This window comes from Pelobates fuscus, chromosome 1, assembly GCF_036172605.1.
Source record: "Pelobates fuscus isolate aPelFus1 chromosome 1, aPelFus1.pri, whole genome shotgun sequence".
NCBI classification, from domain to species: domain Eukaryota; kingdom Metazoa; phylum Chordata; class Amphibia; order Anura; family Pelobatidae; genus Pelobates; species Pelobates fuscus.
Window position 1 is genome coordinate 193,691,384 of NC_086317.1, and position 18,871 is coordinate 193,710,254.

At 39.6% G+C, this 18,871-nt stretch overlaps 2 protein-coding genes across 3 annotated transcripts in view; one reads left to right on the plus strand and one right to left on the minus strand.

Moving 5' to 3' along the window:
• CELSR2 (cadherin EGF LAG seven-pass G-type receptor 2) overlaps window positions 1-17,805 on the plus strand; it is a 139,192-nt gene extending 121,387 nt beyond the window's left edge. The window contains exon 36 of one of the 2 annotated variants that reach the window (XM_063453195.1): window positions 17,441-17,805. In XM_063453195.1, the coding sequence (XP_063309265.1) occupies window positions 17,441-17,468 (28 nt within the window). In that variant the 3' untranslated portion in view covers window positions 17,469-17,805. The remainder of the gene's footprint in view (window positions 1-17,440) is intronic. The other variant, XM_063453196.1, reaches the window with a different exon arrangement.
• A 303-nt stretch (window positions 17,806-18,108) lies between these two features.
• Window positions 18,109-18,871, minus strand: part of LOC134607104 (uncharacterized) — a 29,239-nt gene continuing 28,476 nt past the window's right edge. The window contains exons 5-6 of the mRNA XM_063450170.1: window positions 18,253-18,420; window positions 18,109-18,149 (exon numbers count right to left, since the gene is read on the minus strand). Of these exons, the coding sequence (XP_063306240.1) occupies window positions 18,109-18,149; window positions 18,253-18,420 (209 nt within the window). The remainder of the gene's footprint in view (window positions 18,150-18,252; window positions 18,421-18,871) is intronic.

The following is an 18,871-nucleotide window of genomic DNA, read 5'->3' on the forward strand; positions in this document are numbered from 1 at the left end:
GAATGGGTGTGACAGGTGAGGCCCTCTTTATGCCACCATGCGAGGTGACTAACTATGTGTTAGGCCGATGGGTGTAATACCTCAGAGTATGAGGATGGATGTTGGCCTTGCGGGACCACTAACATAAGGCATAGAGGCCTGAGAAAGTATAAGCTATTGGGCTCCTGGTGCCCTGCCAGCCAGTAATGAAACTAACAAAGGGAGTCAGGGTAAGGTTTTGAATGAGTATGTGTAATATACCGCATTTCTGACTACTCGTTCTCAGATATGTCATGACACAAAAGGTGGATTGGCGCAGACCTACAGGGTTAACAATATAGTAGGAATTGTGGAATGTAATGTAAAAGTAGATATCCTGTTCTGCATAATAGGATATGTAGCGATGTAATGTTCAGCCATAAGTAGGAGGTTGTGCAGTAAATCGTAGATTCCCAACACCTAAAGATACGATGATTTAACGTACTTGAGTGACATGTAAGGCCAGCTCGTGGATCCAACCGAATAATCTATAAAACCTACCTAATGAATGTAGTATGAGGGGTATGGTGGGTAATGTTGCCCTAAAATGCTGAGTACTCCGTAACCTGTGATAACCATGTTATCAGTAATGCCCTTGATACGAATATCCTCTAACCTATGAAAAAAACGGATACAAGTGAAAGCAGCAGTCCTAATAATGAACCTAAATATATAATGAATTATGTAAGAATTATGTGCGTGGCCCTACCCGGGACATCCTCGAGAGTAGAACAACAGACTTAAGATAAAACAGTAGTGCTGTTAAGGGACATAAACATGGTAATATAGTCAAGAGAGTATACTATACACTTGAGTAGAATTGAGGCAAGCAGTAAAGGAAGCCACCATAACAGGTGAATTAGGATAAGGATCCTAAACTTAGTTAAATAATTATACACCAAGGCATTAATTAAGTTAACTTACTATACAGAACTAGTGATAACATCTAATCCCCAGTTAAGTGTCAAAGACCCGGTCTCCCTTGAATATAGAAATAGATACAAGAAATCGTAGTCGTACGTTAGAAATAGAATAGTAGTAGCATAGGTGCAGGTTATACAGTGTTGATGCTGGACATAGGTTAAGGAATCAAGCCTTAGTGACATGAGTACAGGAATGCACTGGGTGAGCATTTAGAGGCTTAGTTGAGTAAAAAACCTAATAGTGTTTATTTAAAGGACCACTCTAGGCACCCAGACCACTTCAGCTTAATGAAGTGGTCTGGGTGCCAGGTCCTTCTAGGGTTAACCCATTTTTTCATAAACATAGCAGTTTCAGAGAAACTGCTATGTTTGTGAATGGGTTAAGCCTTCCCCTATTTCCTCTAGTGGCTGTCTCACTGACAGCCGCTAGAGGCGCTTGCGTGATTCTCACTGTGATTTTCACAGTGAGAGCACGCAAGCGTCCATAGGAAAGCATTATGAATGCTTTCCTATGTGACCGGCTGAATGCGCGCGCAGCTCGTGCCGCGCGTGCGCATTCAGCCGACGGGGAGGAGAAGAGGAGGATCGGAGGAGGAGAGCTCTCCGCCCACCGCTGGAAAAAGGTAAGTTTTTAACACTTTCCCCTTTCCAGAGCCGGGCGGGAGTGGGTCCCTGAGGGTGGGGGCACCCTCAGGGCACTCTAGTGCCAGGAAAATGAGTATGTTTTCCTGGCACTAGAGTGGTCCTTTAAGTGAACCAGTGTATCATCCACATCTACTGAAAAAGCATGAAAAACGATGAACAAGCAATGCATTTGCTTTACCTAAATTAAATACTATCTTTAACAAAACATAAGACTAGCTTAAAATAGCGACATGTGCAATATCAATACCGACCAATATAGGCCGATATTTAACACTCCGTATTAGCCGAAACAAAGAATTTATAAACATTCCATAAGATTCCGTGGAGAAAATAAACATTAAAGGACCACTATAGGCACCCAGACCACTTCAGCTCAATGAAGTGGTCTGGGTGCCAGGTCCATCTAGGATTAACTTTGCCTGCTGTAAACAATAGTTTACAATAGGGTTAATCCAGCCTCTAGTGGCTGTCTTATTGACAACCGCTAAAGGCGCTTCCGCGCTTCTCACTGATTTTCACAGTGAGAAGACGCCAGTGTCCATAGGAAAGCACTGACTGAATGTGCGCGGCTCTTGCCGCACATGCGCATTCAGCTGAAGAGGGAGGAGAGTCCCCAGCGCCGAGGGAGCACGGCTCTGGAGAAAGGTAAGTGTTTAACCCCTTCCTCCAACTTCAGCCCGGCTAGAGGGGGCCAGTGAGGGTGGGGGCACCCTCAGGGCACTATAGTGGTCCTTTAAGGACTAGACAAAATAATAAGGGCCGGAAAAAATTTAACCACTAACCAAACGCACAGTGAATAGTAGCAGATGGAGCTCCAATGCAGAGTGCTCTATGGGGTTATCTGAAAACTTTGGGACTCAATTGTGTTATTATCTGAAACAGATATAATACCTGTAATACTGCATTCGATCGCTATGATATGACTATAATATATACACGTATAAACCCACCTAATTGCTTCTGGAGAACAAAACTTTAAAGCTGTGCCCGAAAGATCAATGGCCTTAATGTAACTTAAGTTAGAAGGTAGATAACCTTCCTATGGTTTGAACAATAAGAACTGGCAATTAACCTGAATAACACAATTGAGTCCCCTACAAAGAGAAACATGCGTAACATCAGAATATACTGATAAGGCGTGAAAAAATATTTAACAAGCAAGCGCTTGTTTGACCTAAATTAATCATTTTAAAATATCAAATTTCAAATATAGCCTGTGCAATATCAAAATTGACCACTTTTGACCACAAAATTGACTTTAAACATGTAGTACAGGGGTAGGTAACCTACGGCACTAGTGCCATGCACGGCACTCGAGGTGCCTTTGCACGGCACTCAAGGCAACAAGAGCCAAACAGGCTCTGGTCTGTCAGGAGTCCCAGTGAAACTTCAGATATCTGCTAATACAAAAAGGTAGTTGTAACGGCACCCCCAGGCATAAAGGGGTTAAACTGCCGTTTAGGAGATCTTCCCCTTCCAGAGATACAGGCACAGCTACTGCAGAACACCAAACTCCCGAACTGGATACAAGGGAATGCACCAAACTCCCGAACTGCATACAAGGGAATAAGGTAGCACTCCAAACTCCCGAACTGGAACCTCACGAATAGCTGCTAGCAGACAAACAGGAAAAGCTCCCAAGCGGCTTACACTCCTGGCAATCAGTCTCTAACAGCATACAGTAAATCCCCCCAAAGATGAGACAGAGCTCCGTGTTGAGGGTCAATCAGTGGTCTGGTTTATTTAGGGCTACCTGCCCAGTATTTATGCAGGTCTCCCACCTGGTGGACACTCCCCTTGGGGACCAGATGGAAGACTGTATCACAGACAGACTTGTATCACATTTCAGACACACAGAGGTAAAACATCCCCACAATGCATCCTAATTCCCTCTCTCTATCCTGGGGATAATTGAGAAGTAATCCAATTATCTCCCAGGGCAGAGGCAAGACTCCATTATACACGTGGGGACACAAAGACAGTAAAACACCTTAAAATACATAAATTCACCTTTTATACATAATTTAATTACACGAATAGGCTCCATGGCATAGCTATCTGGGTTAACACATTCACATAACACAAGTACCGAATGAACATGTGTTCGGTTTAAACTGCACGAAGAAGAACCAGGAGGCGGACGGCTCAGCGGTGTTAGTGCAACTAAGTGTCCGTTTTTAGATCCATGGTGTAAGCGCTGAACACCGCTGGCCGCTCGGAACTTTTAAAATGGCCGTCGCCACGTGTTCGGTAAACGAACAAAGACCACCCTGCATTCGTCAATTAAGCTGCGGTTAACCGCAGCTTCAGGGATGTAAATTGGCGGCACACTCCAGCTCCCAGGTGGTCGCTCCTTCGGCAGTTTGTTCGGCAGAAAAAATCTACCGAACACCCCGGCAGAAAGGCACGAATAAGCCTTTCTGCAGGGAAAATAAGTCATTTAAAGTCTGGTCCATAGTCCAAAGGCAGCAGGCGGGCAACCAGGCTTCTCCAATACAATGTGGCGATTGTGTGCAATGTGATTGCTCTCGTCACAGTGGTGAAGGACAATCCTCCATTTATGCATTGCAGCACGTAGAGGAAGTGATCTCAGATCACTTCCTCACAGCACTTGTGAATGGGAATCCACACTGGAGTAGGGCAGCCCACAGCTGCTGTTGCAGCTTCTGTCCTTGAGCTGTACCTGGACAGCTTGGTCCCCACTAAAACCCAGGGAAGCCTCCCACACTGCTAGATACACACAGGGCTTGAGAATAACCCTCCCCTCATACAAATAATGCAAACACACACACAGTCCGCACAAACACAACACCACCAACAATCCACATACATGCACACAACCCCACATGCAGCCTCTCACATGCAATTTCCCAAACAGCCCCACACATGCACTACCAAATACACAATGTGACATATCCATCCACACACAATTCCACAAGCAGCCCCCATACACAGCCCACATTCATAGGTGTTATACATACCACAAACTATTAAAATATACAATACAATAGCTCATATACGCACAAATACAACGATACAAACCAACTGCAGTATAAATAACACAAGCAGAATATGGCAACATGCACACCTCAATTTAAAGAAATAGGACCGACATGCTACAGGACATCACAATCATATTTCGGCACAGTGCTGCTAAAAGGTTGCCTACCCCTGATGTAGTAATTACCTGACTTCAATTAAACTCCTGTGCAATATCAAAACTGACCACTAGAGGCCGACAGTATTTAATTGAAACAGTGAAGTAAAACAATTCATATGAAATCGTGTTAAACCTACTACTAAAATAGGGCGTTCGGTGGGCTAACTTTCGTATATAACGTAACGTTCCGAGACTAACGAAAACTGTACGAAATAATCGTTTGAGAAATACAGCAACTTGGTGTTCGAACGTTTGAGCCGAACAAGTGCGTTTGTGCGCATGCTCCCTAAAGCCCGCTAAACCTAACTGGGATACGAACATGCTGGAAATAGCCGAAAGACCGTACTATAGCCTATAGTTTCTCAGTTTTTTCGCGGCTCTGCTTACGAACAGATGTATGCGAAAGGAGATTAAAGCATGCGGCAGGTGGCTCGACTCACGGATTTTATGATTCAGTCAACGAAGTGACTGGAGCAGGTATGGGAGTCCTGTCGAGGTTCTAGAGAGTTTGAAAGACAGCGAAACGGACGACCAGGGGCTGCAGGACCCGGTAAGTGTTCACACAAGTTGAAGGTAAGTAAAATGGTGATTTGCACAGACCGGAAGTCACGGTATGCAAATCGCTAGACTGAAAACGATAATGGGGAGCGGTCTGGCGTTCCTTAAGAAGGGAAACCCAAGCCCCTCCCACAACTACAGGCCCAGCCTTACACACACATATATATATATATATATATATATATATATTCTTAGTTTCTTCAAAGATAAATGTCAGCTGGAAATATAAATAAAGATTATCCCCTTAAGGACACAACTTCTAGAATAAATAAATATCTCCCTGCATCCTGCAATAACTCTCCTGACTGCTGGGCCGCCGAGTAATCGCTCCCCAGGAGCGATGACTTCCGGGTTGCTCCACATGGCGCCCGGTAGTGTAGGAGAGCATCAGAAGCCATCAGGCAGACTTCCAATACTCTGCCTGTGTGCTGAGTGCTTCGATCACTTCCGGGTTGCTCCACATGGCGCCAGGTAGTGTAGGAGAGCATCAGAAGCCATCAGGCAGACTTCCAATACTCTGCCTGTGTGCTGAGTGCTTCGATCACTTCCGGGTTGCTCCACATGGCGCCAGGTAGTGTAGGAGAGCATCAGAAGCCATCAGGCAGACTTCCAATACTCTGCCTGTGTGTTGAGTTCTTCGAGGTGTCGAGGCACTAAGTGGAGACATAAATAAAATCAGTTTAAAAAAAGCTAATAAAATATATTAATCTCCCACCCCCAGCCATGTGGCTTCCAATATGGCGCTGCCTTTCTAAAGGCAAGATAGTGCATCATGGGGCTTCTAGGGGTGACCCTAGCCTGCCTCATCATAGAGGCGGGCTAAGGTTATCCAATAAGAACTTTCCCCTATAATAATATTTATTATTACTATGATCCCCATTTGTCTGGTCAGGTCAATATTAGTAAATATTGACTCTGATCAGTGTGGATCTCCCTCCCTCTCTTCACTTGTGTTTTAGCGAGAGAGAAAGATCTGTGTTTAGGTAGAGATATTTAGGTAGTTTTAGCTAGGGATTTGTAAAATTGTGAGACCCAAAGGCTCTTTTCAGAGCTATTAACCCCTATCCTGCCGGTGATAAATGTATAGACCACTGGCTCTTGCTCCGCAGCACTTATTTTGCAGTCTGTGCATTTTTATAGGGGATAATTTTTTTTGTGTGTGTGGGGTTTTTTTTTTGTGACATATCACTAAGTCAAGTGATTGTGATCATGTCACAGAGGCTGTATAGCGCTGAGGAGGCATATGCCATCCTTGCGTTAGAGTCTGACGCATCTAAGTCTGACTCCGGCACGGATTTTGACCCTGCCAGGTGTTTAGATACATCTAGATCCAATGTCTGCTGCTAGTGATGTATCTGTATCTGGCAGTCCTGCTGAGGAGTGGGTAGCCAGATATCCCACCCTTCACCGCAAATCCTGGCATCCATGTGGATGTTGCAGGATTTAGCCCCCAACAGTTTCTGGAGATGTTTCTGGGTGATGATGTATTGGGGAACATTGTCACTCAAACGAATTTATATGCCCATCTGTTCTGTGCTTCAAAACCTGACTCTTTTTTGGCAAAGCAGCAATGGGCCCTCATCGATGTGCCAGAATCTGCGCATTGACTATGCTGATAGGCATCGTAAAGAAGCCTTCCATCTGCTCCTAGTGGAGCAGTAGCCCCATCTGCTCTACCCCCATTTACTCACAGTGTATGTCGAGGAAGAGGTATGAAATGATTCTACATTTCATGCACTTCAGTGACAACAGCCTGTGCCCCCCTATGGAGCATCCCCAGTTTGACAGGCTGTATAAAATCATCCCCCACTTCGCTGCCAGGTTTTCAGAGGCTTTTACACCTAGAAGGAATGTATGCAGTATATTCCTTCCAAGCACTCCAGGTATGATGTAAAGATGTATAAGCTCTGTGAGAGCGAGTGGGTATACTCAGGCCTACCGGGTGTACGAGGGAAAGGATTGCCACCTTGACCCTCCAGGTTGCCCAGAACATATGAACAAAGGGTACCACTTGTATATAGACAATGTTTATATAAGTGTCCCTTTGTTCAAGCTACTGTATTGTTTTGATACAGTAGCTTGCGGTACAAACTGCGCAGGTTTCCCAGGACAACTTGCACTCACCTGGCTACAAAGAGGGGAGACCTCAGCTGTGCGCCAAGAGGAGCGGTTGGCAGTTAAGTACAGACATAAGAAGGTAGCAAACCTGGTCCTGTTGCAGAGGTACATAGATGATTGTATCTTCATTTGGAAAGGTGACCTGACGTCTCTAGAACTATTTAAACAGTACCTCAATTTTAATCCGTATAACCTGAAATTCACTTTTCAACATTCCAAAGAATCTGTTGAATTACTGGACCTGGAAATATACATCAAAGAAGATATTATCAACACAAAAACCTATAAGAAAGCAGTAGATTGCAGTAGATTACCATAAGAAAACTTGGCTGAATAACATCCCTTTCAGCCAATTTAGAAGGATTAGGCACAACTGCTCGGAAATGGAAGTATGCAAACTACAAATGAGAGACATGCTGGAAAAATTTTTGAATAAAGGATATGCGGTGGATCTAGTGGAAGGAGCATTGAAAAAAAGCAATTGAAATACCCAACTGAACATGGAAATTCCAACTTTTATAACCCATTACAGCAACCAATCTTTCCAATTAAGTAAGATTCTCAACAAACACTGGAATATACTTAAAAGGTATCCAGTGTTGGACCGAATCCTGGGAAGCAAACCCAAGATGGTATACTCTAGAACACCAAACCTAAAAACGATGATAGCACCAAAGTTAAAAGAAGAGGAAAAAAAGACATTCCAAATCAACGAAGCTAGGATTCCATAAATGCGGAAAATGCATAGGTTGTAAAAACAATCCAACACATATCTCAGGTCAACGAATTCAAACACACAGCAACTGGAGAAGCTTTTAAAATCAAAACACATTTGAATTGCAATTCAAGCGGAGTGATCTCTCTTTTGATATGCCCCTGTTGAAAATACTATATTGGTAGGACTAAGAGTCTTTAAAATCAGGGTAGGAGAGCATATTAGGAATGTCAAAAAGGGTCTCCCCACGCACACTCTCTAGACATTTTCTCATCAAACACTCAAGAAATCCAGAAGGCCTGCAATTTATGGCCCTTGAAAAAATTATTTTGCACTGGAGTGGAAAATAGATCTGGGAAAGGCCCTAGACAGAGCAGAGGCTAAGTGGATTTTCCAATTAGACACTTTGGAACCAAGAGGCTTTAACGTTGATTTTGAGTTAAATGCTTTTTTGGAGTAATGGTTCATTAGGTTTTTTTTTGCATTTTTATCTTTATTCATTTATTTTATTTATTTTTTATTATGTTCTTGAGATAGTCCTGTCAGATATCTACAGAGATTTGCTATCTGGTGTCACCATCTACAGACTGTCAGCTGTTATCACGTTGGATACTTTGTACTCTTTCTTTTACACCATATGGAGGTAGTATTCCTTAGGTATATAATCCACAAGATTTTCCTCTATTCTTTTAGACTATTGACTTTCAAGAATTATAACCTGTTATTTGTTAGACTGCTGCAATTTAGCAGGAGTTATTTCAGTTATTAAAACTATTAATGAGATTTTTCCTCTCAATATCTACATGATTCGATAGCTGCTTGCTATATAGCACTTTACTATTATGGTTTCTATTACTTTGTATTATTACTATAATGCATTATTCTCTGCATATGTGTTCTTTTATACTGATGTATATAATTGTTTGTTGCTGGTATTTACCATACTGATATTGGTTTCTACCTTCACTTTTATTGTATCTTATTTTTAGCGATTTGCTTATTTTTTAGTGATTTCCCGATTTTATATGTGTTACAGTATGAGTGTTTTTGATGTAATGTCTGTGTTAGACATGGATCTGAGGATTTAGTAATCTAAGAGGTTAACCATTTCAATCCCAATACTACCGGAGGGGTTTAAATATCCAGCGGCACACGAAGGATGCATACCTCTGAAGTGACCGAGCGTCACGAAACGCGTAAGGCTGCATCTGCACTCACATCCAGCTCAATGGAATGCATACTGTACCAAAGTGGAACTCACACGGTGAATCTCCAACACAGCCACTTGACATCCAGGACTCTACAGCTGTCTTTGAAGCTAGCTTTGACAAGACAGTTCTACAAGAGTATCTAGGCGGCTGGGATTGAGACTTTAATAGAAAGGTTCCTTACTATGATGCACTTTTGTAAATTACATAGTTACATAGCTGAAAAGAGACTTGCTTCCATCAAGTTCAGCCTTCCTCACATATGTTTTTGCTGTTGATCCAAAAGAACGCAAAAAACCTAGTCTGAAGCGCTTCCAATTTTGCAACAAACTAGGAAAAAAATCCTTCTTGACCCCAAAATAGCACTCAGATGTCTCCTTGGATCAAGCAGCTATTACCCCATGATTTTACTTATATTTATCTATGGTTTGAATAAATTTTATGTGGAGAACACTATGTCTCTGCATCTTATATTGTAGAGACGAAAAGGTGGATGGTGTCGTAGGAGAAGAAATCATCTTGATCCTGTTGGTCCTTTATGTAAAAGGTGTTATACTTTTACATGTTTTCAAACTTATGTACCATACTATTACCTATGAGGATTCTAGTCTGTTACTAGAGTATTTCAGCTCAGTTGGCTAGTTCCCTTGTTGTCCTCATAGCAGGGATATCTGCCTAACCTCTACAAGAGCTTAGACATTATTGGACTAAATATGCTCCTTTGGGGACTCTTATATTGAATATTTTTTATAGTTGAATTTTTACACACATTGATACTTTGTATACATCTTTATATGTATAATTCTTTGGATCCATTTTCTCCTGATGATATATGATTTATAGGGATACATTTAATTGAATAGTCTTTCTACAGGTACTTATCTCTATCAAATTCTCTGTGTAGTAGATCTACCATCTCTGCTGCAGGCATATCCATCTATCACTCTTTATCTGGATTAACACTCTTATATTACGAATATTAATTTAGGTGTTGGTATCTACTCCTGGTTGGGGCAATAGATTGTTTTCTCTTTGTTTCCTCTATTATTATTTTGTCTTATATATTCAGCCTAGGGTGTGGGCTGCTTGCACCAGTTGTTAAGTGGATACACCCCTCTTCTAGACCATTTTCTGTACCTTCCTATTTATCAAAGAGGGATTATTCCCTCTTTATTATTTCATTTAGAAGGATATGTACCTTCTTACCACCATCCACACAGGACGGTGGAGGTCTCTGTACATACAGAGCTAAGAGCACAAGGAAGCCAGTGTGCATACGGAAGACAAGGGTCTGGTACAAAAAGGTTGGAATTTACTTAATGCAGATTGCAACCCACAACGCTTTTTTGTTGTTCAAAAAAAGCAAACCCCGGAATGAGACTGACTTTTTTACAGTTTCAGCTCCAGATCAGTTCGTGGATTTTGTACCAAGATGCACCTGCTCCCCGGGCGGTGATGGTAGAGAACAGAGTTGGGGCTACGCATTTTATTTTTAAAATCCCCCCTACTGCGGCAAAGCAGAATCCTCAAACAAGGTGCAGAGTCTGTTTCAATAGGGGGCAGAGAAAGGACACTGTCTTTTACTGTCCTGATTGCCCCAGACAGCCTGGACTCTGCATTGGGGACTGCTTAAAGCGATATCACACACTGGTCTGTTTTAAATTATTATTTTTTTTTACATTTGCCGTAGTTTTTGGGGGTTTTTTTTTTTTACTTTTACTGCGCCAGACTATTTTTATGATTAAGTTCAACCTATGCATGGGGGCAAGAGTGTAGTCAGGAGGCCTTGCCGAAAACAACCTGGAGTATTTTCTTGCAATAACCAAAAACAGTCTCCCCTAAATCACCCAGAAATTTGTGTGTAAAAATGAAAATTAAAAAATTACCACACATTTTCTCCAATTTTTTTTTAGCTAAAACTGTTGCATCAAAGGCCTCAAAACACTCCATATACAATACCTTGGGGTGTCAACTTTTCAAATATATGCACATTCTTGGCAAGACAATAAATTGGGATATGTAAAAAGGCCCCCAAAAAGAAGATAGGCAAAGAAGATATGTAAAATTTGAAAAACACATGTCAGAGCTTTGGCATTGCACCCCCCAAACAACCCAACAAACCTATGCATAGGTGGTATCACTGTACTCAGAAGATGTTGCTGAACACACACATTGGAGTGTTCTTTGTCAGTAACACGTAACAGGAACTGAGAATTCTTGCCTAAAATACAATGTGAGAGAAAAAAAAAACAAAAAAATGACTACCCAAAAGACTGGTGGTAGAAATACCACCATTTGAAATACCCCACTGTGTCCACTTTTCAAAAATATATGGTTTGATGGGGGTAAACTACATTGGCCGGCTTCAAAAATGTCCAATAAGACATGGGTGCATGATGACCAGATGTGAAAATTCCATGTTGGAAAACTGGAATGTGCACCCTCCAAAAAAGGTATTTTAGCCCCCAGAGAACCCGACAGACCTATACATGGGTGGTATCACTGTACTCAGGAGATGTTGCTGAACAAATATTGGGGTGTTCTTTGGCAGTAACCCTTAAAGATCTCAGTACATGTATTCTTAAATAGCTGTGTGTCAAAAAAAATCACCAATTTTTTTTTTTTTAATTTGGCATAGATTGGTAGAAAAATGGTTGCATGAAAAGAGTCAAAACGCCCCAAGTTTAATACCTTAGGTTGTCTTCTTTTTAAAAAAAAAAAAAAAAAAATTATTATATACATGTGAAGGGTTATTCCTGACCGATCAGTGTCTTTCGTTAATTTTGAGAGAAAAAATGCTTTGGAAATAGCAAAGTGCTACTTGTACTTATTGCCCTATAACTTGAAAAAAAAGCTAAGAACATGTTAACATTGGGTATTTCTAAACTCAGGACAATTTAGAAACTATTTAGCATGTGTGATTTTTTGGGGGGCGGTTATAGATGCGTAACAGATTTTGGGGGTCAAAGTTAGAAAAAGTGTTTTGTTTTTAAAGATTTTCATCATATTTTATAATTTATAGTAAAATTATATGATATGATGAAAATAATGGTATCTTTAGAAAGACCATTTAATGGCGATAAAAACTGTATATAATATGTGTGGGTACAGTAAATGAGTAAGACACAAACACCGTAGAAATGTAAAAACAGCCCTGGTCCTGAACGGTAAGAAAACTGTAAAACGGTCTGGTCACTAAGGGGTTAAGATAACTAGCGTAGATATGAGTATTGCTCTGCCCCATAAGATAACCTGGAGGGGCATGCGCAGAGCATCTCCTGGTCGCTCTGTCACACACTGTAGCAATGTGGTGTGGAACTGGAGTGGAGGATATTCCAATTCATTTGCCTATTATTATTATTGCTATTTATATAGCACCAACAGATTCCCTAGCACATTACAATGCTATCAAAGGGGGGATTTGACTATAAATAGGACAATTACAAGAAAACTTGCAGGAACGATAGGTTGAAGAGGACCCTGCTCAAACTAGCTTACAATCTATTGGAGGTGGGGTATAAACACATTAGGACAGGAATTAGCAATCAAATAAGGTAGGAGTGAAGCAGAGCTGGAAGAGAGAGTAAAGTGCTGCCCTTTAGGAGAGGGCAAGAGAAAGGTATGTGAGGTAGAGGTTACTCTGGGAGGCCATAAGCTTTCCTAAAGAGATGGGTTTTAAGGCACTTTTTAAACGATTGGAGACTAGGGGAGAGTCTGATGGCGGTAGGCAGGCTATTCCAAAGGAAGAGAGCTGCCCGCGAAAAGTCCTGCAAGCATGAGTTGGCAGTGTGGGTGCGAGCAGCGGACAGGAGAAGCTCACAGGCAGAGCAGAGATACATACCTATGGATCTGCGAAGAGATCTGTCTTGTACCGTCAAATGTTGGATGAGAACCTATTTCCCTCAGCCAGGGCATCAAAAATGGGTCATGGATGGGTATTCCAGCATGACAATGACCCAAAACACACAACCATGGCTACAAAGGAGTGGCTCAAGAAGAAGCACATTAAGGTCCTGGAGTGGCCTAGCCTCCTGGGATGTGTGCAAACCTTATGGCCAACTACAAGAAACGTCTGACCTCTGTGATTGCCAACAAGTACAAAGTCGAAGGGATCAAATACGTATTTCACTCATTGACATGCAAATCAATCAAAATAACTTTTTTGACATGTGTTTTTCTGGATTATTATTATTATTTTTTTTTTAATATTGTTTTGTTATTCTGTCTTTCACTGTTAAAATACAATTACCAATAAAATTATAGACTGATCATTTCTTTGATAGTGGGCAAACGTTCAAAATCAGCAGGGGATCAAATACTTTTCCCCCCCTCACTGTAGGTTTGACCTTTAGGGTCTTTATTGTGTTTATATTTATGATATAGTGATAGACTGTGTTTCTTGTAACCATTTTTTATATTCCGTATGTGTTCCTGAATTCGTACATTCAGTGTGCGGGTAGTGTGTCCTACATAGAAATGTCCACAGGGACATTTAATGAAATAAATTACCCTTTTTGAGTGGCAGGTGATGACTTGTTTTATATAGAAAGAATTTCCTGTTTGAATAAAATCTTTGACTAAACGTTTATGGCTACAAGTGGTTTTACACGCACCACACTGTCCACATCCATATAATCCTTTGGAGTCTTTAAAAAAACGGAGTGGTTTCTTTCGTTTTAATATGATTATGTACTAAATTGGATACCTCTCTGTAAACAATACTGGGTTTCTCTGGCAGTATTTGATCAAATACTTCATCATTCTTTAAAATTGACTTATGGAAAAAAAAAATTTAAGTTCGTGACTCTGGCAATTAAAATCACAGATAAAAGCTAACTGTTTAGCATTTCTAGTATCAGTATTACTTTTATATTCCAAAAATGGCTCTTTTCCTATTTGCAACTTCCTGATAAGCCTCTTGTAATGTATAAAAAATATTTCACTTATTTTTTGCTGTACTTCACCAGAAGCTGCCATGCTTTTGTTTTATATTTCCCTTTGAGTATACACAGATAAAGACAGAAGAGGGCCTATGTCCCCTAAGAACACATCAACCTGTGAGATCTGAGCCTGTCCTTATCTGGCTCTAATCCATGTGAGTGTATAGAGAACATATTTACTCACACACTGGAATACTCAATATACTACACTATATTGCATTTCTTTTTATTTAGTATATGCTGTATATTCCTCACTCATCACGTAAGTGATTTACAAGCGCTCCACTACTGTCACTGGTGGTAATTTGTATCCACTCCGTTCACTTGTGTTTATTCATAGATTTTTGTGTGCAGTTATGGAGATACTCGCACAGTGTGGTATTTCATGATATGACTTAAAAAGAAGCGCCTTTTACACAGATTACTTTTGGTTTGTTTTTTTTAGAAATTATGTAGGGTTAATCAACCTCTAGTGGCTGTCACTATGGAGTGTTCCTTATAAGTTCTGCCCGGTAAAGATTTATACTACTCATAAGAAGCCCCTACTTTATGTACATCTACAAAAGATTAATTTAAAAAAATACATAAAAAAAAAAAAGAGGGATATAACAGGATTCATTTAGAAACCTGCAAAGTAACAGAACCACTATATGCCTTTTTCATCCTAAATTAATGCTACATTCCTCATAACATCATGTGCAGTATTTCACCATTCAAATAAGGGAGATGTGCTTCATATTGGAAATGTGCACTCATATGAAAGCAGAGGCCAGAGTCTCATTAGCACAATTAATTATTTTCCCCCTTCAGTTATAAGGCTACGGTTGGCTTTTAAAAACAAAAACAAAAAAACATAACATTTTCTGAACTCTTACAACATCTGTGGTGAGGGAAACCAGGGAGTGCATTCAACCTATGACAACCCTGAATTTAACGTGTTTGGGGGCACACTTTGAAGTGGCTTGAGGCATATATATATATATATATATATATATATATAATATATATATATTTATATATATATATATATATATATATATATATATATATATATATATATATATATATATATATATTTTTTATTTTTTTTTAAAGCACCGTTATAACCTGAGCTGAGCAATCTCAACCTCCTGGTTGAAAATTTACATTATTGGAGAATTTGCTTCAAAAGAAACATTCAAATGTATTGTATACATTGACATCTGTTTATTAAGCAATGGTTGTAAACCCACTCTGGTATATGCATTTACATAAAATATTGGTTTAGGACTTTGAATTGCTTTTATAGGAATATCACACATACAAAGCAAAATTTATACATTTCTAATTAATCACTTCTTGAATTTAATTAACTTCGTATATAAAAAAAAATCCAATATATAGTGGAATTTATTGGTGAATATAACTGATTATTACAGTTCATTTTGCTACCACATTTATGGGTCTGTTATCATTTACAGAGATTGTCAGATCACATGATTATTATTTAGAAAACGGAAAACATGTATTAGTCTTTTCAGGTTGTATATAGAGATTTCATTGTTGAAGGGATGCTTCAAAAGTCTCTTGTGGAAGAAATAGAGGTTCATACAAATTACTTAACCCCTTAAGGACCAAAGTTCTGGAATAAAAGGGAATCATGACATGTCACACACGTCATGTGTCCTTAAGGGGTTAAAGGAACACTATAGGGTCAGGAACACAAACATGTATTCCTGACCCTATAGTGTTTAAACCACCATCTAGCCCCCCTGGCCTCCTTAAATCTTAATTGTATTCAAGCCTGGAGCTGCTGTCTCTGCCTCTGACATAAATCAGAAGTGTTGGTGTGAGCCAATCACAATGCTTTCCCATAGGATTGGCTCAGACTGTCAAGGAGGCAGATTGGGGGCAGAACCAGCACACTTCAAACACAGCCCTGGCCAATCAGCATCTCCTGCTAGAGATGCATTGAATTAATGCTTTTCTATGAGGAAAGTTCAATGTCTGCATGCAGAGGGTGGAGACACTGAATGCTATGATGCACACTAGGCAGGAAAAACATCTAAGGAGTCACTGAGATTTGTTTTCCCTCACATGAAAATTTCTGGACCATTCAGGTGACTTAAATGTACTGGCCTTTCAATTGGCTTGTCTACATGCCTCTAGCAGTCACACGCAGTAAGCATTAGGTTGCTAAATACAAATGCTTATGAGAATTACCAAAAAAATATTGCAGCTTAAAATGTGAATACAATTACAAATTTAAAAAAATAAATGTTTACATTTATAAAAATAATTTTAACACACACACACACACACACACACACACACACATATATATATATATATATATATATACACACATACATATACAAAAATCCCCTGCACTCACGCTTTAACCTCTTCACTGCTGGGCGCATTACCAGGGCTCCATATGATACAGTTCAAAAATAGAAATGGCTGCTCTCCGGTCTTAAAAATAAAGTTTTATTGAAAAGAGTTTAAAATGACGACCAACGTTTCAGTCCCCGTTCGGGACTTTCCTCAGAGTCTCGTTATTTTTGACCATGAGGAAAGTACCGAACGGGGACTGAAACGTTGGTCGTCATTTTAAACTCTTTTCAATAAAACTTTATTTTTAAGACTGGAGAGCAGCCATTTCTATTTTGGAAATATATATATTTAGATATATATATATTTTATCAATGCATTGTTAAAACACAGATCTGCACACCAGTAAAGTCATAAGACTTACTGCAAAGGATTCTGGGTGGGCAAATGCAAATTAGTTCAACAAAGAATTACATTTTTGCCTCATTCCATGTTAAACATGGATTCCTTGGAGTTTGTTTGCTGTATACAACAGCTTTGAAACAACTCATGAAGCCAGTGAACCACTCATGGACAGCTGTTTCATTGTTTATGCAACTCATCAGCATGAGGTTGGTTACGGACTTGCTATTGAGGCTTGGTTACTTGCAGAGCAGAATTTGCTTTATTCCCACCATAACTTTTTTGGTATATATAATTTCACACAAGGGCCACATAAAAGTAGAAAAACTCTTTCCATATCAAAGGTCTAATTGGTGATTCTTCATTTCTGCAGGACCAGAATTATACCAACATTCTTTTACTAACTCTTCTATCTTCTCTTTCTTTCTCTCTGTGTTCAGGTTTCTCTTCTTTAATTTACTTCATTAATTCCATTGCTGTTCATTTTGAATTCATTGTCATGCATGACATTTTATTTTTCTTTGTCACGTCTCCCCTTCCTTCCCCACCATCTTCCATGAAACTAGGAGTGATGAGACGTCCATCTGAACAAGAAAAGAAGGAATGCTCTATTATCTATTGAAGATAGAATAACTAAAATTCATGTTGAGAACTCCACTGCGAACCTCTTGTGACTACTAACCCCCATCCAACAGGGGTGAGACGGATTCTGTAATCCAATATGTACAGTTTTTTTGCATCAGGCTGTAAATATGAAGCTGCCTTTGTTTGTATGGAAATAAAATAAAAAACTTAGTTTTTTTTCTGTGCTTGGTTATCTTGTCCTTGACTGAGAATAAAGCATGAAATTTACACACACAAAAAAAAAAAAAATCAAACATTATCTATAAAGATTATCTTGATTTTGCATAACCGTGTAATATTTTTTTTAGTTGAAAAATACTTTGCCAAAAGGATTCTTGGAAGACCTTATTGTTTGATTATGTCCAAAATAGGTCACTAATAATTCAGTGGTTTAAAACGTGGTTTCTCAAAATAAGAACATTGTCTTGACATAAATTAAGTCAGTTGATTTTGTTATCTGCTTTATTTTTTCAAGAATCCCTCCTTACCTTGCAGGCTTGAGGACTGAAAATTGGAAGGCAGTCTCTGTAAAGATCCGGTGAAAAGACAGAATAATGAGTAATAAAGTTACCGATATATAGAATTGTGCACATAAAATAATTAGACTTTACATAATTTTGGTTCTCACCCCTCTGTGTAGACGGTCTTATTAACCTCATGCATACTTTCTGTTCAATATGTCTTGTGTTTCCAAGGGAATGAGTTCCTAAAGATTTAGGAACTGGTAGACGACTGTTAAAGGTGGGGACTCCAGAGGATAGGTATGCAGCATGCACATGGTGGACTTTTGGCTTACCTGAAAGTAAAAAAATAAATAAACCTATATTATATATATTGATAAGAGGTTGCAGAAAATGAATGTACAAAGACAATATCATTTTAATATAGCAACTTTGAATAGCCAGAGCACGATATTTGAAACCTCAGCCTTCTGTGGAAAATTAACATTATGAAAACTGATGTGTTTCAAGCGGCTCTGTCACTTCTCCGTCCTTCATTAATGTAAAATCTTTATGAATAACCAATCCTCACAGCATTGGAATGTCAAAGAAATAGAAAGGTACCATAAAACAAAGTAGGGGTTAATTTGTCTTATGGGCAAGTTATGACTTAAGGGCAAGCTACATAGTTACAAGCCTGAGCTGTGCCTATAACTTTTGTTCAATCTGACGTGACAGCCGTGAGATTCAGGCATCATCTCCCTCATTGCAAGACGTGAGCTATAGAGGTTCCCATAGTCTCCTCCA